This window comes from Callorhinchus milii, unplaced genomic scaffold (assembly GCF_018977255.1).
Source record: "Callorhinchus milii isolate IMCB2004 unplaced genomic scaffold, IMCB_Cmil_1.0 Scaffold6, whole genome shotgun sequence".
Classification (NCBI taxonomy): domain Eukaryota; kingdom Metazoa; phylum Chordata; class Chondrichthyes; order Chimaeriformes; family Callorhinchidae; genus Callorhinchus; species Callorhinchus milii.
Genome location: NW_024704747.1, coordinates 13,373,430 through 13,401,386, shown reverse-complemented (window position 1 = coordinate 13,401,386; position 27,957 = coordinate 13,373,430). Strand labels below are relative to the sequence as shown.

At 45.4% G+C, this 27,957-nt stretch overlaps 1 protein-coding gene across 1 annotated transcript in view; it reads right to left on the bottom strand.

Annotated features, from left to right (window-relative positions):
• Window positions 1–3,195: 3,195 nt before the first annotated feature.
• Window positions 3,196–27,957, bottom strand: part of iqca1 (IQ motif containing with AAA domain 1) — an 81,928-nt gene continuing 57,166 nt past the window's right edge. Inside the window, exons 12-19 of the mRNA XM_007905875.2 lie at window positions 21,701–21,759; window positions 18,569–18,651; window positions 17,501–17,608; window positions 13,783–13,982; window positions 12,026–12,112; window positions 8,455–8,632; window positions 5,112–5,350; window positions 3,196–4,139 (exon numbers count right to left, since the gene is read on the bottom strand). Coding sequence (XP_007904066.2) covers window positions 4,002–4,139; window positions 5,112–5,350; window positions 8,455–8,632; window positions 12,026–12,112; window positions 13,783–13,982; window positions 17,501–17,608; window positions 18,569–18,651; window positions 21,701–21,759 — 1,092 coding nt within the window. The 3' untranslated portion in view covers window positions 3,196–4,001. The remainder of the gene's footprint in view (window positions 4,140–5,111; window positions 5,351–8,454; window positions 8,633–12,025; window positions 12,113–13,782; window positions 13,983–17,500; window positions 17,609–18,568; window positions 18,652–21,700; window positions 21,760–27,957) is intronic.

Here is a 27,957-nt window from a genome sequence, read left to right as displayed (position 1 = left end):
CAGCAACGTCCCACAATGTAATGATCACTTTTATCTGGGGGATTTGTTGGCCAGGACACCAGAGTCTCTTCAAATAGTGCCATGGGATATTTAACATTCATCCGAACAGGCAGACGGGACCTGGGTTTAACATCTCATCTGAAGCAACAACAATGCAGCGCTCCCCCAACATTGCATTGTCAGCTTAGACTCTGAACTCAGAGTCTTAACATGTACATTGAACCTACAACCTTCTAACTCTAAGGCAAGAGTGATGCCAACTGAGCCAGAGGAAACCTGTATAATGTCCCTATCCTGATTTTATTGGGGGTCAGCCAGGTGTCTGACACATGCGGAAACCCATTACCGTGCTTAAGAGTATCCAAAATAGCTGAGATTTTCCTGCATCCCACCTACACATGGAAATCCCAGCGATAGATTGTTGGAATGGAATGTGCCCTCTCTCTCTGGAATGACGCATCCTGCTTACCTAATTCCGGAAAGTGTAAGGCACAGGTTAGCAAGAGCCAAGGCTTGGGGACCCCAGTGTGTGTGTGTTGGGGTACTGCTGGAGTCTAACCAGCTAAAACCACATAACTTGCCATTGATATTGCTGTCTGGCAAACATTCGTACTGCCTGTCCAGGTAGGACCCATTAGTGCTTTGGCTTGTAGGTTCAACAGGAGCTGAGTGGGAGGATTCTTGCCTTACCCCCCTTTCCAGAGGGATGGGTTCAGAAAACACTGTCGAACCTTACATGGATTATGGAGCTGGAATACCCATTCCGGATAAAATCCAGGATTCGACCATAAAAATATACAGACCCCAAGGATACCCACATTGTAAACGTCAGCAGGTTTACTAGCCTTGAAAAGAAGGCTGTGTTTCTATCCTGTTATTATGTCAGGTCTAGGTTTTGGGGGAAAAGCAACCTGTTTGAGAAGGAGCGAGCTCTGATTCCAATTGCCGTGTGATTGATCCATGTCAGAACACTGAACTTGCCCAATACTGGTATGGGCCCAGAGGGGCCACCCTGACCATGCCCAACAACAGTCTTCAGCCAGCGGAAGAAAGATTTAGGATCGTCCTTGTGCAATTGCGCCCCTTTTTGGATTGCCACAGCCCATTGATCCCGCTTAATTTCCTAGTTTCATGCCATGCTTGGTCGTAAGTTGCCTTTGTTGCCTAGCTTGCTCTGAAGAAGCTTCCAGAATACCATTAAAAATCCTGCTTTTTCCTTTTGTCGATATCCTGATTGGGTCCTGTTTCCGATATGGGTGCCTTGCAGTCTGTAGCTTCAATTTCTTTACAACCTTGGTTGCAGAAGCAAGAAAATCCTTGGCAACATCATCAATCATCAAGTCCACACTATCAGTCCTCACACAGAATCGGTCCCAGGTTTCATGTTCGGCAATACCCCTCATGTGCTGGAGTACCTTGGTACGATCACTCATACCACAAGGCACATCTACGCACAAACACCTACTGTGGCCGTCTGGGACTGCAGATCCTGGGAAGACTGTGAGAAATGAAGAAAAGGTCTTCCCAACTCTTCCCTCCACAACTCTTCCCTCCCAGTCCAGTGACCAGTCTTTCTTAGCAATAATAACCAATAAGGATTTGTGCGTGTGAAAGTGCTTCACAGAGAGATGCTGGCATGTATAATCTGAGGGACAATACCTCTGACAATACAGCACTTCTTCAGTCGTTGCACCTACAGAGTGAGATCAAATCCAGATGTAGAAAGAAACCACACCATACCTAGCTGCAGCACTGGCAATCACTGACGGGGAAGCCTACATGCAGATGTTGCGCGTCTAGTGATAATGAAAATAATAATCCTTTGATCTGGTATAAGGCCTTATCTTTGTTGCACCCACAAAATATACAGACAATCCACTTTACAACAACATGATAAGGTGCTATATCAAATGCAAGGATTAGTATTAATATTATTATCACATCGAAAGGACATCTCAAAGCGCTTCACAGGATTTACTATAAAGCATAGTGACTATGTATTTGTAGCGGATCGTGACAGCACAATTGCGCACGGCAATGACCAACAAACAGCCATGAAATTAACGACCAATTTATCTGGGGGATTGTTGCCCAGGACATCAAGAGAAACTCCCTTCTCTTTTTGAATAATGCTGTGGGATCTTTAACATCCACCTAAACAGGCAGATTCAGATTAACGTATCATCTGAAGGACGGTCTGCTGTGTTTTGCAAACCAAATACACACTGCCTATGATCGATATGTACTTTGTTGACCACACATTCAGGCATCTCTCTCCCCAACCCCCACCCTCTTTGGCTCCAACGAACACCGCATCATGTAAGTTCTCTTGTATCGTTGTATTGTATGTAAAGCGCTGTCAGGAAGGACTGTTTCCTTAGTCTGGCTCCCAACCTGAGAAGTGACGAAAAATGGAAACACGGATTCCAAGAGAGCTCCAGGATAGATGGGAGGAATTCTGCTTCTGTGTTTGACTGTTGACAGCAATGGGATCAGGAAGGGCAGCCACCGGTGACAACCCTGGAATGACAAACTCGGAGGAGCTGTAATTTGGGAGTGAGTCACTGGGTGTAGTTAACAGTTTTAATGGGAGTGGAGGCCATGTGAATGGAGCGCTGGCCCTAACACCAGCTGGAGAGATGAGGCATTCAAGTCAGCCCCACTGCGGCCTATCTCTGGGACATCCTAAAACAGGATTTAGGAGTTCTGTAACTCAATGGAGAGAGCACTCGCCTTGCAAGCGAGAGACCTGTCCTCCCCAAATAATTATCTAAATGCAAGGATTATTATATTATTTTATTATATAAAACCCTACCAACCTGTCTGCTCCCTCCTTTCGGCAGGTACTGGCCTGCTCCACGTACGTCTCCATGCCCACTCCACCATCGGAGATCGAGCATTCAACCTTTCTGCCCACCCTCTTGAACTCTAACCCGGAGTCCCTTTGCTTCGCCCCAGCCCTCACCTCCTTCAGGGCCAGTCTCAAGACCTTCCTCTTCAACCCCTCCTTTGGTTATCTTCCCACGACCACCCACCTTGACCTCCACCCCTCCCTGGTCCCAACTAGCAGCTCAGGTTCAAACCTCTCACAATCCAGCACCTTGGGAACCTCCTCCTGAAGTGAAAAGCACAATATAAATGTAATTTGTTATGGTTGATGTTGTTGATTCAGCATAGAAACACTAAAGCTGTGGAGCACAGTTATCTTGATTACTTTACCATTTAATTTTTAAAATATCAACAAAATATACAGTTCACTTATTAGGCATTAGGTATGAGAGATTAATGAGGTCCTTCACTACAGGAACTGTGATTGGGAAACACCACTGGGAAAGAACTCCAGGTATGTTGGTCAATGTTAGACACAGCACTGGTCAGTATTAGATACAGCACTGGTCAGTGTTAGACACAGCACTGGTCAGTGTTAGACACAGCCCTGGTCAGTGTTAGATACAGCCCTGGTCAGTGTTAGACACAGCACTGGTCAGTGTTAGATACAGCACTGGTCAGTGTTAAACACCAGCACTGGTCAGTGTTAGACACAGCACTAGTCAGTGTTAGACACAGCACTGGTCAGTGTTAGACACGGCACTAGTCAGTGTTAGACACCAGCACTGGTCAGTTTTAGACACAGCATCTTGATCTGGTTAGTATTAGACACCAGCTCTCGTGTGGTTTGGTGACCAGCCCTGGTGTGGGTTGGAAGCACTGGTCTGCAATGGGGACAGAAATACCTTTGGTGACACTAGTCAGTATTGGTTTCATCAGTCAGTAATAGTCTATCATTCCTGCGGGAGCCTGGAGTGAAGGAGCTCATTAGGAGAAATTAATACTGGATGGTGAGGTTACATACACAGTAACTGAACTCAACACATCGACACGCAGCTACACAGCTCTGAGTGAGCCTCACACAAAGGGTCCATGCATAACACTGGATAAAAGGAATAGAAAAACACAGTGGAGGATGAGCATGCAGCGGAGCCTTGATGGACACCTGAACATCACTTTTTCTTTTTGGTCTTCCCCCTGCCCTTGTCCGTGCCTTTGTCTTTCCCTTTCCCCTTGGTGTCTCCATCCTCCTTTGACCTTATGGCCATCTGTGCTCTCATCTTCCCCATTGGAGTCTTCGCGTACCAGTCCTGTGCGGAGACAGGTCGACATCTCACACTGTTTATTAAACTGCTGATTCCGTGTCTGGAAATTTATCTTTATAATAAATAAACTCAAATTTATCTTTATAGTAAATAAACTCAACATTTCATATAAGGCCTTTCACATGGGGGTTCTCTGAAAGTGCTTCACAGGATATACTGTAAAGTGTAGTGACTCTGTATTTTGTAGGCAAATGCGGCAGCCAATTTGCACCAGCATGTCCCACAAAACAGCCATGGAGCTAGTCCCAATTTCACCTGGGGGGTTTGTTGGCTAGGACAGCGTAAGAAACTCTATTCTCTTTTCCAAAAATGCTAGGGGATCTTTTAACAACTACCTGAACAGGCACAGACAGGACCTCAGTTTAACGTCTCATCCGAAGATCGACACCTCCTACAATACAGCGCTCTCCCAGCACTGCATTGGAGTGTCAGCTTAGGCTGTGAACTCAAAGTCCCGATGTGGGGCTTGAACCTAAATCCTTCTTACTCAGAGAAAAGAATGCTACCAGGCTCTAACCTGACAATGTTGAACAAAGTGTTTTGGGAAGACATTTCTGTTTGAATTACACAGGGAGAACGCGGTGGTGAGGAGAGAGGAGCCTGCTCTTGTGAGGCTGCGGCTTGCTGTTCTACGTGAAATTCCAGGGAGGCTAGATTTCTTTTCCAGGGTTCCTCAAAACTGGTTCAGATCTCAGGTGTGCTCCCCAACCACCCAGCTCCCTCGCCAAGTGATAGCCACATGTTACTGACCCGCACAAGCCAACAGCTCAACCTCTGGCTGCTGCACACTGGGCCTGGTGCATCCACACAGAGGGACTCTGTTTCTCTACTGATGTTACTTCAGTTCCCTCGCACACTGTGTCGGGCTAAGTCACTCCTCCCAGTCCTCTCTGCTGATGCAGACTGCTCGCTGAACACCTCCCGCCCCCACCCAGCCCTTAAAAATGTGTCACCTACCTTAAAGAGCTCCTCCTCCTCCCTATACACAGGGTCTTGCCAGGACAAAGGGGCCATGAACTCTATTGCGGTTAAAGGTCTCTTGCGCTGGTGTTTGATGCGCAGCTCGCTGAGCACGGCCTGAGCTGCAGTGACTATGTGACCCTGGGTGTAGCCATCTGTCACCTTGGCGAGAGAGCTGAGGTCCAGAGCGCTGGTCAGGATGCCTCCCTGCTGCTCAATGATGCTTTTCCAGAACACTGAGGGGTGAGGCAGCAGAGGAGAGACCCCGTCAGTCTATGTTCCCACCTTCAATGTCACACACATTCAAATGCCTATAGTTGGATTCATTTTAACACAGTTTTTTTCAGCTAACACATGCGTAAACCCATCACTGTGCTTAACAGCATATAAACCAAACTGAGAATTCCCTGCAGCACACTCACATGGAAACCCCAGAGATAGATTGTTGGAATGAAATGTGCACTCTATCCCTGGGGGTGCGTAGTGGTTTGTATCTGTAAAATCAGGCCCCGCATAATAAAGGGGCATGGCACAATACAAACTTCCATTTATACAGCGCGTTTCACATTGAGAGGATGTCTCAAAACAATGGACGGTCTACAATTTGCACCCAAGCTGGAGGTGGGGGCCGGGAGGTGTGGTGGGCGAGTGGGGGAAGGATGACCATCAAAGAGGATGATCTTGAGGAAGCCCTTGAAGTTGGTGAAGGAAGGACGAGTTGGAGGGACTCTGGGACAGAGTTCCAGAGAGAGGGGGCAGTTGCCCTGAAAGCCCAGTTACGCTGAAAGCCTTACTGTCAATGGGGGATATGAAACAGGCTGGTGCCCGTTGAGTGGAGTGAGCGGGCAGGGTTTGAAGATGTCGCCAAGGTCGAGTGGGGAAGCATGATAGAGTGGGGAAGCACGGCCTCAGTTGACAGCACTTTGTGTTTGCTGCACTTGTGCAGGAAGTACCACTGGCTAATCAGCACCCGGAGTGTACCAACCCGCTCGATACACGCATTATACCAAAACAAAGGGTCCAATTGTATATTTACAGTATTTATGTAAGAACAAAATTAAAATAGTAATAATTATTGGTACAGCCCCTTTCACGGGGGGAGGACGTTGCAAAGGATGCCCTTCACAGGATCAATTTTAAAGTGCAGTGACTGTGTATTTTGTACGGTGAATGGTGGATGGAAGAGAGAAAAGACTTCTGTGGCATACTAATTCTACTCTGTTCAAAGTCACACAAAACCCAACCTTGTGTGGCTGTTGGTTGACACTGGGTTCAATTCCTGGCACTCCCTATGATGTGGGAGCACATCACAGGGCACCGAATCTATACACAGCAATGTCCCACAAATAGCCATGGAGTGGGTGACCAATTTTATCTGGGGGCTTGTTGGCCAAGACATCTGGAGAGAGAAACTCCCTTGTCTTTTCGAACACAGTAAAACTCACATAATCTTCTATACTAATAAAGATGAAGTGTCTGTGTGTGTGTATGTGTGTGTCTGTGTTTCTGCGAATAACGCCATAACCGATTGACGTAGAGACACGATTTATACTCATGAGAAAGGTCTTGCATACGGAAGTGTTATGGGCATTTTTCTTTTTGGTGATCTGCTATTGTTGATGAGCTGTATTTTAAAAATGCTTTAATTAAGCCCCAAAATATGAGGTATGCATAGTATTCTGCGACAAAGTAGTAACAGAGGAAAGCACACACTCTTCTAAAGAGATTCATATGTTTGCAACAAATGTATTACAGTTTTTCAGGTTGTCATGGGAGCTACAATCCTCCCAACTGGAGTTCTCCCAACAGGAGTCCTCCCACAGGAGTCTTCCCAATAAAACATTTTCTTAATCTTAAGGGAAGATGCCTTAGAAGCGAAGATCAAGCCTTCCAAGGACAAATAAAAATGCAAGACAAAAGAGAGAAGGCCGATTAAATGAAACTGAAAAATAAAGAACAGCACGGCTGGACTTCTATGCTGAAAGGACTGCAAGAGCAAGGCAAAATGGAGTCCTGTAGCTCAGTGGCACTCGCCTTGCAAGCGAGAGACCTGGGTTTAATTCCCAGCAGCGCAAAACGTTGGGCAAGTTTCCTTATTGCCTCTGTTTACCTCGCAGTAAGTAGGAAACCGATTGTTAATCAACTGAATGGATCACTTTTCTGGGGATAATAATTCCTTCAAAAATAATAATATTAAATTTGTCACTCAAATCAGCGACTGTTTGTCGGACACTGCTGTACGCATTTGGCTGCCACATTTCGCCCACAAAATATACAGTCAAGTCACTTTACAGTATATTCTGTGAAGCGCTTTGAGATGTCTAGAAGTTGCGATAAGGCACTATAGCAAATGCAAGGATTATTATTATTAAAATTAATTGCCCGCTCAAAGAACAACATAGCAGGACTTGGACACACAAAAGGCATGCAAGAATATGGCAAGATGACGCCAAGCAACAGAGGTCACTCCATTTAGCTGCACTCAATTATGATCCAGGCAGAGACTACGAACCAGATTGCATCCACCGTATTGGGAATATATTGAACGTATGTGCCCACTGTGGAGCCATGATCACGTTTAGGTTCATCTGAAAAACTGTACATCATGGTCGAAGGAAGAAAAACTGCAAATGTCGTCTACATGAGCCTTGCAATAACTCGAGGACCTGCCGGATCACACATTAAACACCTTCGGTTAGCATAGCTTTAATCGGAGTCCTCCCACAGGAGTCCTCCCCAAAGGAGTCCTTCCCCATTGAATTCTCCAAAAAGGAGTCCTCACACAGGAGTTCTCCCAGCTGAGTATAGAAAAGAAGAAATGTTTGTCTGCGTGTCTGACTGTGTATCAATCTGCATTCCATATTGGATCCTTTATTGCAAGCTGGTACCTTTTTAAATCCTAAGTCAGACATTCTTTGCACTACTCATATTAATAACCTCATAACATGTAACACCGCTCCCCTAACCTCCATGACTCCCACACATTCCGGCTGCATGGAATCATGGGAAATGATGTCCCATCTACATATGTGCAGAAGAAGTTCATTCCTACCGCATGTATATTAAATTATGCATGTACCATGTAGATTATTGAGAAAACAGTTTGTTAAAACAACTCGGACTTCGTGTAAGTCATATTAAATGTTATGGTCCCAACTGATACGACTTATGTGAGTTTTACTGTAGTGCCACGGGATCTTTAATGTCCATCTGAACAGGTGGCTTAATGTCTTGGTTTAAGCGTTTGGTTTAACGTCTCATCCAAAGGCTGGTTATAGAGAGGGTTTGAGGATTACAAGCATTGATGTTTACAGTCTCAGGGACGTGGCTGTTCACTCACATTTTCTGGAGGCGTAGTCTGGCCTCGGAATCAGGATAATCTTCTTGTAGTTCTTGCAGAAAGGCTTTAGGCTGGCATCAAACGGTCGTTGTGAAGTGCCCACGACGAGAACGCGGTCTCCGGGCTTGATAGATTTCAGGAACTTAGGGAACATACTCTTCAAACGCTTGGGCTCCAACTGAGGGGAAATACAATATCAGATACAAGGGAGATACAGTATCAGATAAAAAAGGAGATATGTTTGCCTGGAATGGAAAACACACTCTCTCCCGAGAGGGATGCTCTCTGCTCACCTAATTTCAGACAATATTAGACTCTGTTTGGTGAGAGCCAAGGCTGTGCAGCTTGCCATTGTTTCTGCTGCTTGTCCAGCTAGGACCCCATTACTCACTAGGCTTCGGTTTGTAGGGTTAGCAGGAGCTGAGTTACTGGTCTGCCTCTGCCAATGAGTCAGGTAAGTCAAGTCGGTGCCAAGTTTGCAACCCCAAAGAGACCCACTTCTCTTCCCTCCACCACTCAAGGAGCAAGGGGACTGTACTGAGCCCAAGTGATTGGATGAAGAAGGCTCATCTGTCATTTTGTTACAGCAATGAGCTGCCTGTTACCAGTCTAAAGGCCTGGTCTCCCACACTTCCCGGGAACTCCGTTCCAGTTGGTAATTACCCTCTGGGTAAAGAAATACTTCCTGGTATTTATCTCAAACTTCCCCTTTACAGCCCTGAACCGGTGTTAGTGAAAAATGCATTGGACCTAATCTTTCAGCAACAACAACAAAAAATTACATTTATATAGCACCTTTCATATTGGGAGGGCGTCCCAAGGCGCTGGACAGTAAGGGATTTGGACTCGAGCGGGGGATGGGATCAGGAGGGGTGGAGAGCAGGGAGCAGGAAGATGACCAAAAGCATGGTCGAAGAGTAGGATCTTGAGATATGCTTTGAAGGATGCAAGAGAGGCAACCGTGGGATGAAGTTCCAAAGGGTGGGAGCAAAGAGACTGAAGGTCCGACTGCCAATGGTGGGACGGTCCTGGCGGGAGATGTGGAGCAGGCTTAATGGAGGGAGTGGATAGGTTTGTATGGCGTTAGCAGATTACAGAGGTAGGAAGGAGCAAGGCCGAGGAGGCCTTGAAGGCGAGGACGAGGATTTTGAACTGAGGATGGGGAGCTAGTGGAGCCGGACAATATGGTCACATTTTAGAGACATACATTTTAGAGACAATTTGAGCACAGAGTAACAACCTGAATAATAGTATAGAGTAACAACATAACATAACATAACATGTGGGAGCAGGAGTAGGCCATTCGACGTAAATAGCTGATACCAAGGACTGATCCTTGTGGCATTCACTAGTCACATCCCGCCAATCTGAAAAGGTCCCGTTTATCCCTACTCTTTGTTTCCTACCCGTTAACCATTCCCCGATCCACGTTAATATGCTCTCCCCAATTCCATGGGCCCCTATCTCTTGGACTAACCTTTTATCCGGCACCTTATCGAATGCCTTCTGGAAGTCCAAATAGACCACATCCACTAATTCACCCTTATCTAGTTTACTCGAAATATCCTCAAAAAAGTCTATGAGATTTGTCAAATATGACTTCCCTTTTGTAAAGCCATGTTGACTTGTATTGTGCCCCTCTAAATACCGCAGTACCACATCCTTAATCAATGATTCTAAATTTTTTCCTATCACTCATGTGAGACTAACTGGCCTATAGTTCCCCATCTTTTCCTTTCCACCTTTTTTTTGTGGTGTGACATTTGCGATCTTCCAATCCATGGGGACTGTTCCAGAATCTAAGGAATTTTGGAAGATCAAACACAAAGCCTCCACTATCTCATAAGCTCCCTCTTTTAAAACCCTGAGATGCAAGCCATCCGGACCAGGGGATTTGTCACTTTTTAGTGCTAACAGTTTCCCAAGCACCAATTCTCTACTAATGAAAATTTCCCTAAGTTGCTCCCTGTCCTTATCCCTTTGGTGCATCTCTATTGTTGGCAGACTTGTTGTGTCTTCTAGGGTGAAGACAGATGCAAAGTACCCATTTAGGGACTCTGCCATGTCCTTGTCCCCCATTACAACTTCTCCCGTCTCTGACTGAAGTGGACCTACATTTACCCTCACTAGCCTATTCCTCTTAATGTATTTGTAAAAACTTTTACAATCAGACTTAATGTTCCTAGCTAGCTTACCCTCATACTCCTTTTTCTCGCTCTTAATGAGTTTTTTAGGTTTTTTTTCTGGTTTCTGAAACTCTCCCAATCTTCAGATTTGCTGCTTTTCTTGACGGTTTTACAAGCTTTTTCTTTTAATTGATGCTTTCCCTAACTGCTCTAGTTAGGGATGACTTGCTGATGACTTGCTTTCCCTGTGGTACTCTTATTCCGCAAGGGATTATGCGACCTGAGAATTATGCACTACATCCTTAAATATTTGCCACTGTTGGTCTACATTTTTACCTCTTAATCTTATTCTCCAGTCTATTTTACCTAAATCTTTCCTCATACCTACAAAATTAGCCTTATTTAAATTCAGAATACTTGCCTCGGATTTAACTATATCCCTCTCTAACTTAATGCAGAATTCAATCATATTGTGATCACTCTGCCCGAGAGGATTCTTAATACCTACACTGCCAACTAGCCCTGCTTCGTTACACAAAACAAGGTCTAGGATGGCCTGTCCCCTAGTTGGTTCCTCGGCATGCTGCTCTAGAAAGTTATCTCTCATACACTCAATGAACTCTTCTTCTAACCTACTTTTGCCGATTTGGTTTTCCCAATCTATGTGGAGATTGAAATCACCCACTATTATCACTTTACCTTTCCTACATGCTCCACTGATTTCTTGATTAATACCTTGTGCTATTTTGTGATCACTGTTTGGGGGTCCATAAAACACTCCCATTAATATTTTATGACCTTTATTATTTTTTATTTCCACCCATATTGTCTCGACCTCATCGGATTTCAGATTCTTCCTCTCCACTGTTTTCATTTCATTGCTAATTAACAGGGCTACCCCCCCACCTCGTTTCCCACAGTGCCTATCTTTCCTGTAAACTGAGAACCCTGGAATATTTAACTCCCACCCTAGATCTCCTTGTAACCATGTTTCAGTGATGGGTACTAGATCGTACCCATATGTGTCTATCTGTGCTTTTAATTAGTCAGTTTTATTCTGAATGCTTCGCGCACTCAGATATAACATTTTTAATTTCCTACCATTTCTTCTACTCTCCGATTCTTTATCTGCTTTGCCAAGCTTCTTACCCCAAGTTAACATATTCCTATTATCTGGCATGCTATTCTGCACTGCCATCTTTACTTTTTCTAATGCTAACTTATGGTTTCTCTTACCTATATATTTCCCACCCTTTACTAGTTTAAATTCTTACAATAAGTAATTGTACAGACAGAGCGACAACCTGTCTAGTGTTAATTCAGTCAGTTTTGGTGAGTTGTTAAATCTCCTAGTTTTGATTAATGTAAACAAATATTAACTTTGACAAATAATTAACGTTCCTGCTTGTTCATAATTTACAGTGAAGCCTCTCATCCTCACGTACCTCCCTCTGATTCTTTGGCACCTTTTTGTAGAATGTTTTCTCTGCATCACCGATCCACACAACTGATGGCTGAAGCAGCGTAGCAACCTGGGTAATAGCACAGAATAACAACCTAAGTAACAGCGCAGAGTAACAACCTAAGTAATATCAAAGAGTAACAACCTGAGTAATAGCAAAGAGTAACAACCTGAGTAATATCACAGAGCAACAACCTAAGTAACAGCAGAGTAACAACCTAAGTAACAACCTGAGTAATAAGTACAGAGTAACAATCTGAGGAACAACATGGAGTAACAAACCTAGTAACATTACAGACAAAGTAACAACGCGAGTCACGCTACAGGCAGATTAACAAACCTGCATAACAGCATAGAGTAATAATGCGAGTAATAGATAGAGTAATAGCACAGGAGATGTTTTGCAGTTATGGGGGCAAAATTGAACACAAAGATCATAAATTTACTTTTTAAGCTGAAGCTTGTTTTAGCCGAGAGATGACTTTTTAAAAAAATAAATGACTGCCATTCGAAGTCCTCTTTCAACGTATCTGGCTTTGCTCACAGTAATAGTAATGACACCGAGAGAGAGATATTGTATTATACATTGTCAGTGCATCAGTGGTGATCAGTCATTCACCACATTTGTAAAGTGCTGTCATGAGCTGGGTCTGCCATTACGTAAACTGGCCAGCAGGAGATGGTGTAGGCTGCAGCATTTCCGCAGGGTGAGCTTGTGCTCCTCGTGTTTACACTAGAAAGTGGGCAATGATCTCCAAGACTAGGTCACTGTGAGAGCTCCACATAGCCGGCTTCTGCTGCCGGCTGACACCTGGTGAGCAGACACCACAGAATGGTGTGCGTGTGATAATATTAATCTTCATATTTGATACAGCGCCTTTCACGCCAGGAAGATATCTCCAAGCACTTCACAGGATTTTTGTAAAGTGGAGCTTGAGGTCAAACTCAGCAGCCAATTTGGAGTCTCTGAACTGAATTATGAAATTCTGTAGATTCTCCACGTAAACAAGGTCATTCAGTGGGAGTTGGACAGTGAGAAGGAAAGAACCCATCACATTTGCCTTCTGCTTGGAACAAACAGTCTTTAATGTGGTTTTGGACTGAGACCTGTGTTTGGCTGCTTTTAAAAATAAATCTTCATTGTAAGCAGCTGAGTGCCCTGGAGTCGCCATGAACTCAGCTTGTGATGGACGAGAAATCACACAACAACCGTGCATTTGCTGAGGAAACCTGCAGTGCCTGGCTCCACACAAGGCAAACTCGGATTTACTGGAAAGAGCAAGCTGGGAACACAAATAACAATGTCTACCCAGTATCATCCTCGTAAATCTACTCTATACTCTCTCTATCGGTGCTTTACCTAGAATTACACATAGTATTCCAAATGTGGTCTAACCACATTATTATATAATAATCCTTGCATTTGATATAGCACTTTTCACGCCTTCTAGATGTCTCAAAGGGGTTCACAGAATATTCTGTAAAGTGAATTGACTATATATTTGTGGGCGAAACGCAGCAGCCAATTGCGCACAGCAGTGTCCCACAAACAGTCGTGGATTGAGTGATATAAGTATTATTTTTTTCTTGAGGGATTATCATCAGGCGTGTGGAGTAAGGAAAGTTGCTTTCATTCACAACCTTCTGACCCAGAGTCAAGAGTGCTACCAATCAACGTGTTACGCAAATCTGACTCTGTCATGTGATCATATGCCGAGCGGTTGCTATATTGCCCCATACCTTGAAAACCATGTGGACCAGCATTTTGAGCTCGCTCTTGCTGGGGTATTTGCCCACGATGTTCTGGGCGGACAAGTCGAAAAGATTTGCTCCAGTTTCGGTACAGAGAGCGTGCACCAGCATCGTCTTCCCCACCCCGGAAGGTCCCGCCAACAGGATGGACTTCACAAGTGGCCCCTTCTCATGCAGAGCCTGGGACGCTGTAAAAGCCACACCATCACACAGGCTCACAAGTCTCAAAGCGATTCACAGAATATATTGTAAAGTGGATTGACTGTGTATTTTGTGGGTGAAACGTGGCAGCCAATTGCGCACAGCAATGTTCCACAAACAGAGAGAGAGAGAGAGAGAGAGAGACTAAGAGAAAGAAAACGCAAAATACTGCAGATGCTGGAAATCTGAAACAAAAACAGAAGTTGCTGGGAACACTCAGCAGGTCAGGCAGCATCCAGATGCAGGTAGATGCTACCTGACCTGCGGAGTGTTCCAAGATACTAAGAGACTGAGAGAGAGCGAGAGAGACTGAGAGAGACAGAGAGACTGAGAGAGAGAGAGACTGTGATAGAAAATATATTAAAGCAGTCTTCCCACAGGAGTCCTCCCAGCTGTGTATCGATAAAGACAAAATGTCTGTCTGTGTGTCTGTTTGTGTGTCAATCTACATTCAATATGGATCCTTTGGCTGCAAGCGAAGCTGCAACGGGTACCGATAGTTTAAAATAAATAAAGAGTGTTGTTAGTCTGCACACTGAAAACAACTTGCAATTATATAGTGCCCATCATACAGGATAGCGTCTCAAAGTGCTTGACAGGGGTGGAACACAACGCTGAGCCGGGGGGAGAGGGATGCGGAGGTGACTACAGGCACGCTTGAATAGGCAGGTGCAATGTAAAGTTGAGGAAGGATAGAGGAAGAGTGTTCCAGAGTTTTGGGGAGTAGTGGCTGAAAGCGTGGCCACCAAAGGTGGAATGGAGCACACAACGGACATGCAGAAGGCCGGAAGCAATCAAACGAAGGCAGTGGGTTGTGGGGTAAACAGGTTGGAGAGGTAGTGAGATGCCAGGGCATGAAGGGATTTCGAAACGAGTGTGAGATCTTAAAATTGATCCATTCAGCGATAGGAAGTCAGTGGAGCCTGGCAACAACTGGTGTGAAGGGGGTATTGAGTTTAGTGTGGGTGAGTATGCAGGTGGCGGAGTTTTGGATCAGTTGGATCTTGTGCCTGGTGAAGCTGGGGAGACCGGCAAAGAGGGCATTTGAGAAGTCGAGTCGAGAGGTGTTGAATGCACGGACAAGTGTTTTGGCTGCATCTGGGGTAAGATATGGTCGGAGGCGGGCAATGTGGCGGAGGTGGAGGAAGACAGTCCTGGTCAGGACTGGACCCACAGAAGTTCACTCAGCTGAGCATAATTTCTAAACAAAATGTCTGTCTGTGTGTCAATCTACTTTCCATATTGGATCCTTTGGTTGCAAGTGAAACTGCAACGGGTACAGCTAGTATACTATAAAGTGAATTGACTGTACTTTGTGGGCAAAATACAGCAGTCAGTGTCCCACAAATAGTCGTGGATTGAGTGAACAATTTTTAAAAAATGTTTTAAGGGATTATTATCTCTGGAAAGCGATCCACCAATCGATGAACAACCGGGTTCCTCATGTGGTGTTCCTCAGGGCTCTGTCCTCGGTCACCTTCTCTTCAACCTCTACAAGCTTCCCGTTGGTAACATCATCCGTAGACACGGGGTCAACTTCCACATGTAAGCGGACGACACCCAACTCTTATCTCTCTGCCTCCACCTTCGATTCCAGGACAACTGACTTCTTGACAGACTGACTGTCTGACATCAAGTCATGGATGAGAGCCAACTTTCTCCAGCTGAATGTCAGCAAGACCGAGACCCACCCAATTGGCTTGTGCCAGCGCCTCCACGCCTCAGGCACTGGCAGGATCAGTATCCATGGTTGCACACTCCCACCTCACCAAGCCAGTCAGGAATTTGGGCATCTTGTTTGACGTTCAACTGTCCTTTCTTCCCCATATCCGTGCCATGACCTGTTCTGTCTTCCCCCACCTCTGCAACGTTGCCTGACTCTGCCACTGCCTCATCCCTCAGGCCGCCGAAACCCTCATACCCGCATTCATCACCTCAAGGCTCGATTGCAGAAACTCTTTCCTTGTCGGCCTCCCCAACTCTTCCCTTCATAAGCTGCAGATCTCTGCAGCTTGTGTCCTCTCCCACAGCAGTCTCCGTGACCCCATCACCCCCATCCTCACCAACCACTGGCTCCCCATCCCTCAGAGGATAGAATTCAAAATACTCGTCCTCACTTTCAAGGCCCTCCATGGCCTTGCCCTCTCCTACATCTCTGACCTGCTGACCCCTATCAGCCTGTCTGCTCCCTCTGCTCAGCAGGCTCCAGCCTGTTCCAGGTTTCCCGCCCTACCATCGGCGGGCGAGCTTTCAGCCTCTCTGCCCCCACTCTTTGGAACTCCCACAATCCCTTTGCCTCGCTACCTCTCTTGCCTCCTTCAAACCATGACTCAAGACCCTCCTTTTCGAGCATGCCTTCAGCCGCCCTCCTACCCTCTCTGCCCTCCCTCATCCCAACCCTGGCCCCATCCTGATCCCTGACTGTCCAGCTCCTTGGGACGTCCTCCAGACGTGAAAGGTGCTTTACAAATATACTTTTGTTGCTGTTGTTCAAAAAAGTGAGCATCAGGTTCTTGAATTGGATCCTCTAGGGGATGGGGAGACAGTGAAGCTGCGCAAGTGTGGAGTGATTAGCTCACGGAGTTTAGTGAAAGAGACGATACAAGCTGCAGAGTTCTAAATAATCTGCAGCGGGTGGAGGGAAGAGTTGGAAACCCGGGCGAGCAGGGGGTTAGTTAGCACAGTCAAGCCTGTGCATGATGAAATAATGAACGAGGGTCTTATTAATTAGGGTCAACCTCTTTGACTGCACTGTCCCCTCCCACCTTGTTCGGCGTACAGCCCTCTTACTGTGAAGTGCTCCAAGACTCTATGTTTTATGAAGCACGCTGTATAAAAAGAAGTTGTTGTAGTGTAACGAGTGACCAAACCCAAGCGGGCATGGGAATTCATCACAAGTCACACACCAACAACATCTTGCATTTATAGAGCTGATCTGTTACCTGCAACATCCCAGTCAGAAGGTTGAGGGTTCAAGCTCCACGTCGGGACTCAGAATCATATTGTCTAGGCTGACACCTCAATGCAGTAGTACAGGTGTATTGTATTGTCAGATTTGCTGTCCTTCAGATGAGGTGTCAACTGAGGTCCTATCTGCCTTTTCAGCTGGACGTTAAAGATCCCATGGCTCTATTTGAAAAAGAGAAGGGAGTTTCTCTCTCCAGGTGTTCTGGCCAACAATCACCAGTTTGGTCACTCACTCCATGGCTGTTTGTGGGACATTGCTGTGCACAACTGGGTGCTGTGTTTCGCCTACAAAATACACAGTCACTCCACTTTACAATATATCCCGTGAAGCACTCTGAGACATCTCAATGATGTGATAGGTCACTGCTTCACATCCCAAATGCAAATGCAAACGCCTTTGAGATGAGCAGCCAGTTAACAGATATTTGGGGGTAACCTTTGGCTGAGGTAGGGGAATATAAAACAGAAGATTAGGGGGGAAACAAACCTTGTGTTTCTTTGAAATACCAAGTCTACAGACATTGTTCAAGGCTCTTACCCAGGGGCAGAACCCCATATAGTGTGATCAGCTGTCTGACATCTGACAGGGAAGGCATGGGCTCAATGGCTGCCTGCCGGAGGACACTGCCCAGGTAACTGTAGTCACCTGTAGAACAAATAACTGTCAGTACACTCTTATCACAGGTATTTGGTTTCACACCCCATTCCGCTGCTTGCCCCTTTCGCTTGTCTGATTCTGGCCTCATGCTTGTCCCTCAATTCTCTTGGGTGTATTGGACAGTATAGAGTGAGCTACACTGTACATTAAAAAGCAGCTTTACACAAGGTCCAAGTTTGGGGATGAATTCAGCCCATGCCCATCTTACAGTATGAACTGAGAGAATAATAATAATAATAATCCTTTCATTTGATATAGCGCTTTTAAATCTTCTAGACGTCTCAAAGCAAAAAAATTTTTAAAAAAGTTTCTCTCTCCAGGTGTTCTGGCCAACAATCACCCAAATAAAGATAAATAAAAATAAAAAAAATTAAAAAATGAGAACGGTCAAAGATAAGAAAAGACTGCTTTGAGCTTCCCCGTTGACCCAGTGGGTGAAAGTCTAGACAGGTACTGCGCTGGGAGGTATGTTTAGGTCACAGGCTCCAATCCTGCTGTATCCTAGGTTAGCTGATCTCAGCCTGGACAGCAGCTCCGAATCACGATTGCCCTCAGATCCCGGGTTAGGTTTTCCTCTATCCAATTACCTTTACTGGAAAGGAGGGTGTGGGTGGGTAATCTGGAAATTTGAGATCAAATGGCCTTCTTCATCCCAACTAAATGTTGTGATCTTGTGTGTGTATGTGGATAGGGTTAGACTTGATTGTGTTCCCCCAACCACACTCACACCCATGGACAAATAGCCTGTAATACTCACAAGGAGAACAATATAAAGCATGAGGACACTTGCCATTAAATGGCAGAAACAAGTCTGCTTCAATCAGAAAGCATTTCAACATTTCAGCTCCCAGGTAAGACATCTCATCTTACCTTTAATATCCAACATCTCACCTTACCTTCAATATCTGATGTTTCACCTTGCCTTTATTTTCCAACATCTCACCTTACCTTTAAAATCCGAGAGTGGTATATTCATAGGCCGTACAATAATCCTTTCTTCAACAAGTTCCTGATAGAGGCCTTCAATAGTCCTGGACAGATTGAAAGGCAGTTTTAGGTCAGGCACTGCACATACTTGCTGTGCTTACGGCCCCCTTAAAACCGTTGTCATCATTTCCTTCCTCNAAAAAAACACCCTTGACCCCTCCAACCTCACAAATTACTGACCCATTTCCAACCAACCTTCCTTGCGAAAGCTCTGGAGCACATTGTCACTAACCAGTTTTGCTCTCGCCTCTCTCCATTCCCTCCTCAAGCCCCTCAAGTCTGGTCTCTGCCTGGCCCACAGAACAGAGAAGGCACTTGTCAAGGTCACAAACGACGTCCTCGCTCTGTGACCAGGGCTCCCTCTGCTCTCTCGTCCTTCTTGACCTGTCTGCCACATTCAACAGGGTTGATCTCATCCACCGTCTCTCCTCCCTCATCCACCTTAGAGGGACCATACTAGTCTGGTTCGAGTTCTACCTAACAAACCACCTTCACTTTATCTCCTAAAATGGTTTCTCCTCCCACCCCCGCTCGGTCACCTGTGGTGTACCCTAGGGCTCCATCCTTGGCCCCCTCTTCTTTCTCATCTATATGCTCCCTCTTGGCGATGTCATCCGCAGTCATGGGGCAAACTTGTGTATGTGGATGTTACACAAATCTACTTCTCCTCCTGCAGCTGCGATTCCAGGTCCGCAATGTTCACACGGCTTGTCTGGCGGACATCAGGGCCTGGATAAATGAAAACTTCCTACAACTTAATGTTGACAAGACAGAAGCCATACTCATTGGCTCTCGTCAACGTCTTCTATCCTGCGGCTCTGACCTCCTTAACCTCCCGGCCTAGCCTTCAGACATCCAGAACCAGTGCCCAACCTAGGCGTCAGGTCAACCTATGGCTATTCCTTCCTTCCCCACATCTGGTCCCTAACCAGGACTACCTTCCTTCACCTCCGCTACATTGCCTGCCTCCGACCGTATCTTACCCCAGGTGCAACCAAAACACTCTTCCACGCATTCAACCCCTCTCGACTCGACTTCTCAAATGCCCTCTTTGCCAGTCTCTCCAGCTCCACCATGCACAGGATCCAACTAATCCAAAATTCTGCCGTCTGCATACTCACCTACACTAAACTCTGAACCCCTTCACGCCAGTTCTTGCCAGGCTCCTATCGCCGAATGGATCAATTTTAAGATCTCACACTCGTTTTGAAATCCATTCATGCCCTGGCACCTCACTACCTCTCCAAGCTGTTTACCCCACAACCCACAACTCACTGCCTCGGTTCGACTGGCTCCGGCCTTCTGCATGTCCCCTGTGCGCTCCATTCCACCTTTGGTGGCCACGCTTTCAGCCACTACGCCCTGAAACTCTGAAACACTCTTGCTCTATCCTTCACCATCTTCAGGTCGCACCTGCCTATTTGATTGCGCCTACACCTCACCACTCCATCCCCCTCCCCCGGCTTGGTGTCATGTTCCTCCACTGTCAAGCGCTTTGATTCACTACCCTGCGTGAGGGGCGCTCTATAATTGCAAGTTGTTGTTTTCGGTGTGCAGACTAACAAGACTCTTTATTTATTTTAAACTAGCTGTACCCATTGCAGCTTCGCTTGCAACCAAAGGATCCAATATGGAAAGTAGATTGACACACAGACAGACATTTCATCTTTATCTATACTCAGCTGGGAGTGCAGATAAAGAGACTCCTGTGGGAGGACATCTTTTGGGAGGACTCAGTGGGAGGACTGACCAATACCTCTCCCCCAAAGCTGCTGAAATCCTGGTCCATGCCTTTGTTACCTCTCGGCTGGACTACTCTAACACCCTCCTCGTTGGTCTCCCATCCACTACCATCCATAACATCCAAGTCATTCAAAACTCTGCCGCCCGTATTCTCACCCACACGAAACTCCGCTCCCCGATTACCCCAGTCCTTGCCAGACTGCACTGGCTGCCTATCCCAGAGAGGATCGACTTCAAGATCCTCACCCTTGTATTCAAGTCCCTGCACTCCTCTGCATACCCGTACTTCTCTGATCTCCTCTCTCCTCAAAACAGTACCCGTTGCCTTCGTTCCTCCGGGTCTGGCCTCCTCCTCGTCCCCCGAGTCCTCCGCTCCACCCTCGGCAGCCGTGCCTTCAGCCACTAGGCCCCGAGGCTCTGGAGCTCCCTTCCTCACTCCCTTCGCCTCGCCCCTTCTCTTCCTACTTTCAGGTCTCTGCTGAAGACTTTTCTTTTCGATCGCACCTTTGATCACCTTCCTCCCCCTTCCCCTGGCTCGGTCCTGGGATCCGTTACTGTGAAGCGCTCTGAGACGCCGTCCGGCGTGGAGGGTGCTATATAAATCCAAGTTGTTGTTGTTGAGGACTCCTTTAATATATTTTCTCTCAGTCTCTCTCTCAGTCTCTGTCTCTCTCAGTCTCTGTCTCTCTCTCTCAGTCTCTTTCTTAGTCTCCCTCTCTGTCTCTCTCCCAGTCTCCCCGTCTCTCTCTTTCAGTCTCTCTCCCAGTCTCCCTCTCTCTCTCTCTCTGTTTCTCTCTCAGGGGATTGTTGTTCAGGACACCGGTAGAAACTGCCTTCGGTTTTAGAATAATGGCATGGGATTTTTAAGGTCCATCACTTCAGGCCGATGGGAGCTCGGTTTAATATCTCATCTGAAGGACGGGAATGGAAAGTAATGAGAAAATGTCCTAAAACAAGCACTAGAAAGTGTAAAAAAACTGAACAAAAATAACAACTTGTATTTATATAGAGCCCTTCATTTTGGTTTACATCTCGGAATGCTACAGGGACAGCTTTACATCCCTAACAGAGAGGGGAGAGGTGCCCATTTGGTGTGTTTGCTTGAGGCAGGAATTATGGAGAGAAAGAGAGAGGGTGAAATGGAGTGGTGGTGATAATTTTAGGGGGTGTTCCTGAGGTAGCAACGTAGGGGCATAGGGAATAGTCTCGGTAAACCGGACCTCAGTTTAACGTCACATCCGAAGTCTGGCACCTCCAACAATGCAGCAGACCCCCAGCTTTAGACAGTGAGTTGGGGCTGAACCCCGGTGGAAATATCATGCAGGGCTTCGCAGGCATTTCAGCCAATACCTGTCAGGAGTCAGGTCCTTTTCTCTTTTTTTCTTCTTCTTTTTTCTGCCTTTTCCCTTCTAACACAAAGGAACTGAATTAATAATAATACTAAAAATAATAATCCTTACATTTGATATAGCACTTTTCATGTCTTCAAGACATCTCAAAGCGCTTCACAGAATATACTGTAAAGTGAATTTACTTGTATATTTGTGGGCGAAACGCGGCAGCCAATTGCACACAGAAGTGTCCCACAAACAGTCGTGGATTGAAGTGACCAATTTATTGATTTATTTTTCTTGAGGGATTATTATCAGGCGTGTGGAGTAAGGAAACTTGCCCAAGGTTTCGTCCTGCCAGGAATCGAACCCAGGTCTCTCGCTTACAAGGAGAATGCTCTAACCACTGAACTACAGGACTGAAACATAGAAACAGGAGTAGGCCAATCAGCCCCTCAAGCCTGTTCTGCCCTTCTATAAGATCATGGCTGATCTGCACCTCAACTCCAATTATCCATCCTTTCCCCGTATTCCTTGATATCCTGACCTAACAAGTATCTATCCACCTCCGTCTTGAAAATGTGAATGGATCCAGCATACACAGCCTTTTGGGGGAGAGAGTTCCAGATTTCCACTATGCTTTGGGTGAAAACTGCCTCCTAATTTCACTCTTAAATGGCCTAGCTCTAATTTTAAGATTATGCCCCCTTGTTCTGAATTCCTCTACCAGAGGAAATAGTTTCTCTGTATCTACCCTATCAAATCCCTTTATCATTTTAAAAGCCTCAATCAAATCACCCCTTAATCCTCTAAACTCAAGGGAATAGAGACCAAGTTTATGCAACACGTCCTCATAATTTAACCCTTCAAGCCCTGGTATAATTCTGGTGAATCTGAGCTGCATCCCCTCCAGAGTCAACATATCCCTTCTGAGGTGCAGTGCCCAAAACTGAAGCCAGTACTCCAGATGGGGTCTGACCAAGGCTCTATATAGTTGAAGCATCATTTCCTCTCCTTTATATTGCAACCCCCATTGAGATAAAGACTAACATCCCATTAACCTTTTTGATACCTTTCTGTACCTGTGAGCTTGCTTTTAGTGATTTGTGTACGAGGATATCCAAATCCCATTGCTCCTCCACAGTTCTTAGTTACTCACCATTTAGTAAATACCCTGTTTTGCTATTTTTGGATCCATAGTGGATGACCTCACACTTCCCCACACTGAATTCCATCTGCCACAGTTTTGCTCCACACAGGTTCACTTAATCTTTCTAATTCCCTTTGTAATGTCCTGCTCCCATCTACACAATTTACTGTGCAAACTAACTTTGTGTCACCTGCAAACTTTGATATAAAATTCTCTTTTCCTTCATCCAAGCTATGTATGTATATGGTGAAAAGTTGAGGCCCCAGTACAGACCCCTGGTGAATTAACAGGAAATTGTTTTTATGGATATTCCATGATACAAAGGTATGAAATGGATGCTTTGTGTTACTAGTAATGTCACTAATGATATTACTCCAGCTCCTTCGCATTGTCGGGTTCAGTCATTCCTCCCAGTCAGCGTCCCAGTGTTACTAATTTTGTATCTGCAGGAATATTGATGTCAGAAAGAATTGTGTGTCAGCCTGGTGCAGTGGAACCACTTAAGACTGCTGTGAATCACATAGATGATACTCCAATGCAGTGCTGGGGGTGTGTTGCATTGCTGGAGATACCATCCTTCAGATGAGATGTTAAACCAAGATCCCGTCTGCCTATTCAGGTGGACATTAAAGATCCCATGGTACTATTCGAAAAGAGAAGGGAGTTTCTCTCTCCCGGTGTCCTGGCCAGCAATTCCTTAAATAAAATTGGTCACTCTCTCCATGACTGTTTGTGGGACATTGCTGTGTGCAATTGGCTGCCTCATTTTCCCCACAAAATACAGTCAATACACTTTACTATGAAGTATTTTTAGATGTTTCAATGACATGATAAGGCTTTTTATCAAACACAAGGATTATAATTATTATTATCTATCATTGGATATCTGTATCTGATGTTCGGACGTAGCTGACATGAATAAGATAGATTGGCACTTATTTAGTATTGGGAATTAACAAGAAATTGTTTTTATGGATATTCCATGAAGCAAAGAAACTGGCTGAAAAGGGAATTTATTATAAATCGCATTCCAGCTAGTTTACTGATTGGTAATGGAATGGAGTCAGCCTCAAGGAATGCCTGTGGAGCTGATCCCTGTTGCATTCAATTGAATGATTTGGAATACTTCAATGCCTTGGAGATTCTTGGGTTTGACTCTCGCTGCCTGGGAGAGGGGGGTGGGACAATGTTAAGTGGCCTCTGGTACCCAGGTGGAAGGAGGAGGTAGAGTCCTGTAGCTCAGTGGTTAGAGCACTCGCTTTGCAAGTGAGAGACCTGAGTTCAATTCCAGGCAGGGCGAAACCTTGGGCAAGTTTCCTTACTCCACACGCCTAATAATAATCCCTCCAAAAAACCAAAAACAACAATTAAATTGGTCATTTTCAATCTACGACTGTTTGTGGGACATTGCTGTGCGCAATTGCCTGCCGCGTTCGCCCACAAATATACAGTCAATTCACTTTACAGTGTGTTCTGTGAAGCGATTTGGGACGTCCTCCCGACGTGAAAAGCGCTATATCAAAAAAAATGCAAATGCATAAGCACGGTTCAAGAAGAAGGTCTTCAATCGTGATTTAAAAGAGGGGAAGGAGGGACCAAGAGGGAGGGATTGAGGGAGAGAGTTCTAAAGCTTTGGTATGTAGTGCCTGAATGTGTGGCTGTCAATGGTTGAGTAGAGAGTCTAAACCCCTATCCTGGGCAGCGAAGGTGCACTGGGCTGGATTTGATTTGAGGCTTGAGCAGAGAGCCCAGCAGCATGGTGAGGGAACTGAGTGAGGTGGAACAGAGTGAGAAATCTGTTAAGGAATTTGGTGAGAGTGGGAATTCTTGAGCAAGAGAAAACTAGAGAGCGAGAGAGAACGTTCTTTTAGCAAAAGAGTGGGAATTGTTTCTTGAGCAAGAGAGAACTCTTCAAGCAAACAAGTAAACAAGTCAAATTGGCAGTTAGTCACAGGTCAGGTGTTAAGGATTAGTTAATTATTTGCTGACCAGTTGAAACTGGTTGTGTCAGAGGCCTATATAAAGGGGAGAATTGCGAGCTCCTCACTTGAGCAGAGAACTGAATGAGAATTCTGTTAAGGAATTTGGTGAGAGTGGGAAAGAGGTGCATAATTATAAAATATATAAAAGCTATATTAAAATAATATAAAACATGTCTGAGAATATGGCAGGGCAGCTGAGACTGGTTGCATGCACAATGTGGGAACTCTAGGATGCTTTGTGTGCCCTGGACAAACATGTGTAGGAAGTACCTAGGGCTGCTTGAGATCAGGGTTTCTGAGCTTGAGGAGAGGCTGGTGTCACTACATAGCATACGGGAGGCTGAAGAGTTCATGGACCGAATGTTTCAGGAGGTGGTCACCTCTGGGGAGAGGAGTCAAAAGAAAATGGATGCACAGGAGGACACAGGGAAGAATGTTAATGCAATTGTCATTGGGGTACAACAGTGAAAGGAGTAGACAGGCATTTCTACAACCAAAAATGTGACTTGCATAGTATGTTGCCTCCCTGGTGCTAGGGTTGAAGACATCATGGAATGGGTGCAAAATATTCTACAGGGGGAAGGGGAACATATAGAAGTTGTGGTCCATGTTGGGATCCATGACATAGGGAACAAAAAAAAAGGCTGAGATCCTGCAGGGAGAGTATCAGAAGCAAGGGGAAAAGCTAAAGAGTAAGACCTCAAAGGTGGTGATCGCTGGATTACTCCCAGTGCCTCGTACGAGTGAGTATCAAAACAGCAGGATCAAACACATGAATGCACGGCTGGAGAAATGGTGCAGAAAGGAGGGCTTCGGGTTCATGCAACATTGTGACCAATTCTGAGGCAGGTGGGACCTGTACAATGTGGACGGGTTATGCCTGAACAGAGCTGGGACCAATATCCTTGCAGGGAGGTTAACTTGTGCTGTGGGGAAAGGCTTAAACGAATTTCAAGGAGGGAAGGGAATCAGGATGTAGCATCAGGGCAGAGAAACTAGTTACATAGATGGCTGGGAGAGACGAATAGCAAAGTAATAAGGAGTAGTCCAGAAAAAGGAGGGATTAGACGGGGAGAAATGCAGACTCAGTTGGTATTGGAGTGCAAGTGTGTAAATGCACGGAATGTGACAAATAAGATTGGTGAGCTGTGGCTCAAGTTGCCACATGGGGTTATATTGTAGTGGCAATAATGGAGACCTGGCACAAACAAGGGCAGGAATGGGAGCTGAATATTCCTGGTTACAATGTATTCAGGAGGGATAGGGAAGGTTAAAAAAAAAGGAGTGGGGGCAATATTGATTAAAGACACAGTTATGATCCTGAAAAGGGATGATGTCCTGGAGGGTCCAAAAACAGAATCTATTTGGTTAGAGTTAAGGAGCAGAAAAAGAGCTGTTACTCTGTTAGGTGTATACTATAGACCACCAAATAGTGGGAAGGAGATAGACATGCAAATCTGCAACCAGATATAAAGATGCAAAACCAATAGAGTAGTGATAATGGGGGACTTCAATTATCCTAACATGGACTTGCAAAATAACAGTGTAAAGGGCAAGGAGGTTGAAGGATTCCTGAAATGTGTGCAGGATAACTTTCTGTATGTTTCCAGCCCACCGAGGAAGGAAGCAATGCTGGATATAGTTCTGGGGAATGGAGTGGGGCAAGTAGAACAGGTTTCAGTAGGAGAGCATCTGGACAACAGTGATCACAACATCATTAGGTTTAGAGTATTTATGGAAGGGACAGGGAACAATCAAAGGTGAAGATACAAGAGGGCTAATTTCAGTGAGTCAAAAAGGGACCCACCCACGGTGGACTGGAAAGAAAGATTGACAGATAAAACAGCTAACAAGCAGTGGGAAGCCTTCAAGGAGGAGATAGTTCCAGGGACAGAACAAATACATTCCCACAAAGGGGAAAGGTAGGGCATCCAAACCTCCCTGGATGACTAAGGAAACTGAGATTAAAATAAAACAGAAAAGGGAGGCTTATGGTAAATGCCAGGTCCAAAATACAGAAGATAATCAAATAGAATACAGAAAGTACAGAAGAAAACTGAAAAAGGAGATAACAGGGGCAAAGAAATTGTATGAGAAAAGATTAGTGGGTAACATAAAAGGGAACCCTAAAGTATTTTATTATTACATAAGAATAAAAGGTTACTCAAAGGTAGGGTGAGTCCAATTTGGGGCCAGAGGGGAAATCTTCTTGTGGAGGCAGAGGGCATGGCTGTTGTACTGAATTAGTACTTTACATCTGTCTTCACAAAAGAAGAGGATGCAGCCAATGCTACGGGAGAGGGTAAAGAAACTGGATCAGATAAGAATAAACCGATAGGAGCTACTAAAAAGGTTGAAGGTGCTCAAGGTAGATAAGTCACCTGGTCTGGACGGGATGCATCCTAGATTACTGAGGGAAATCAGGTTGGAAATAACAGTGTCTCTGGCCATAATCTTTCAATCCTCCTTGGACACCAGGGTGGTGCCAGAGAACTGTAGGGTTGCAAATGTTATTACCCTGTACAAAAAGGGACAGAAAGACAATCCCAGGAACTACAGGCCAGTCAGCCTAACGTCAGTAATGGGGAAACTTCTAGAAACTATGATCCGGGACAAAATACATTTTCACTGAGAAAAATGTTAATAAAGGAAAGCCAAAGTTTGTTGAAGGCAAATCGTGTCTAACAAACCTGATAGAGTTTTTTGACGAAGTGACGGAGAGGGTGGATGAAGGTAGTGCAGTTGATGTAGTTTATATGGATTTTCAAAAGGCGTTTCATAAAGTGCCACATAAGACTTGTAAGCCAAATAGAAGCCCACGGTATTAAAGGGTCAGTGGCAGCATGGATACTGAACTGGTTGGGAGACAGAAAGCGAGAGTGGTGGTGAGTAGTTGTTTTCTGACTGGAGGGAATTGCGCAGTGGTGTCCCCCAGGGGTCAGTATTGGGACCACTGCTGTTTTTGATGACCTGGATGTGGGTAAAGGGAGTACAATTTCCACGTTTGCAAATGATACTCGGTTAGGTAAAGTAGTAAACCGTGAGAAGGATAGTATCAGACTGTAAGGGGACATCAACAGATTGGTAAAATGGGCAGACACGTGGCAGATGAAGTTTAATGTGGAGAAATGTGAAGTGATGCAT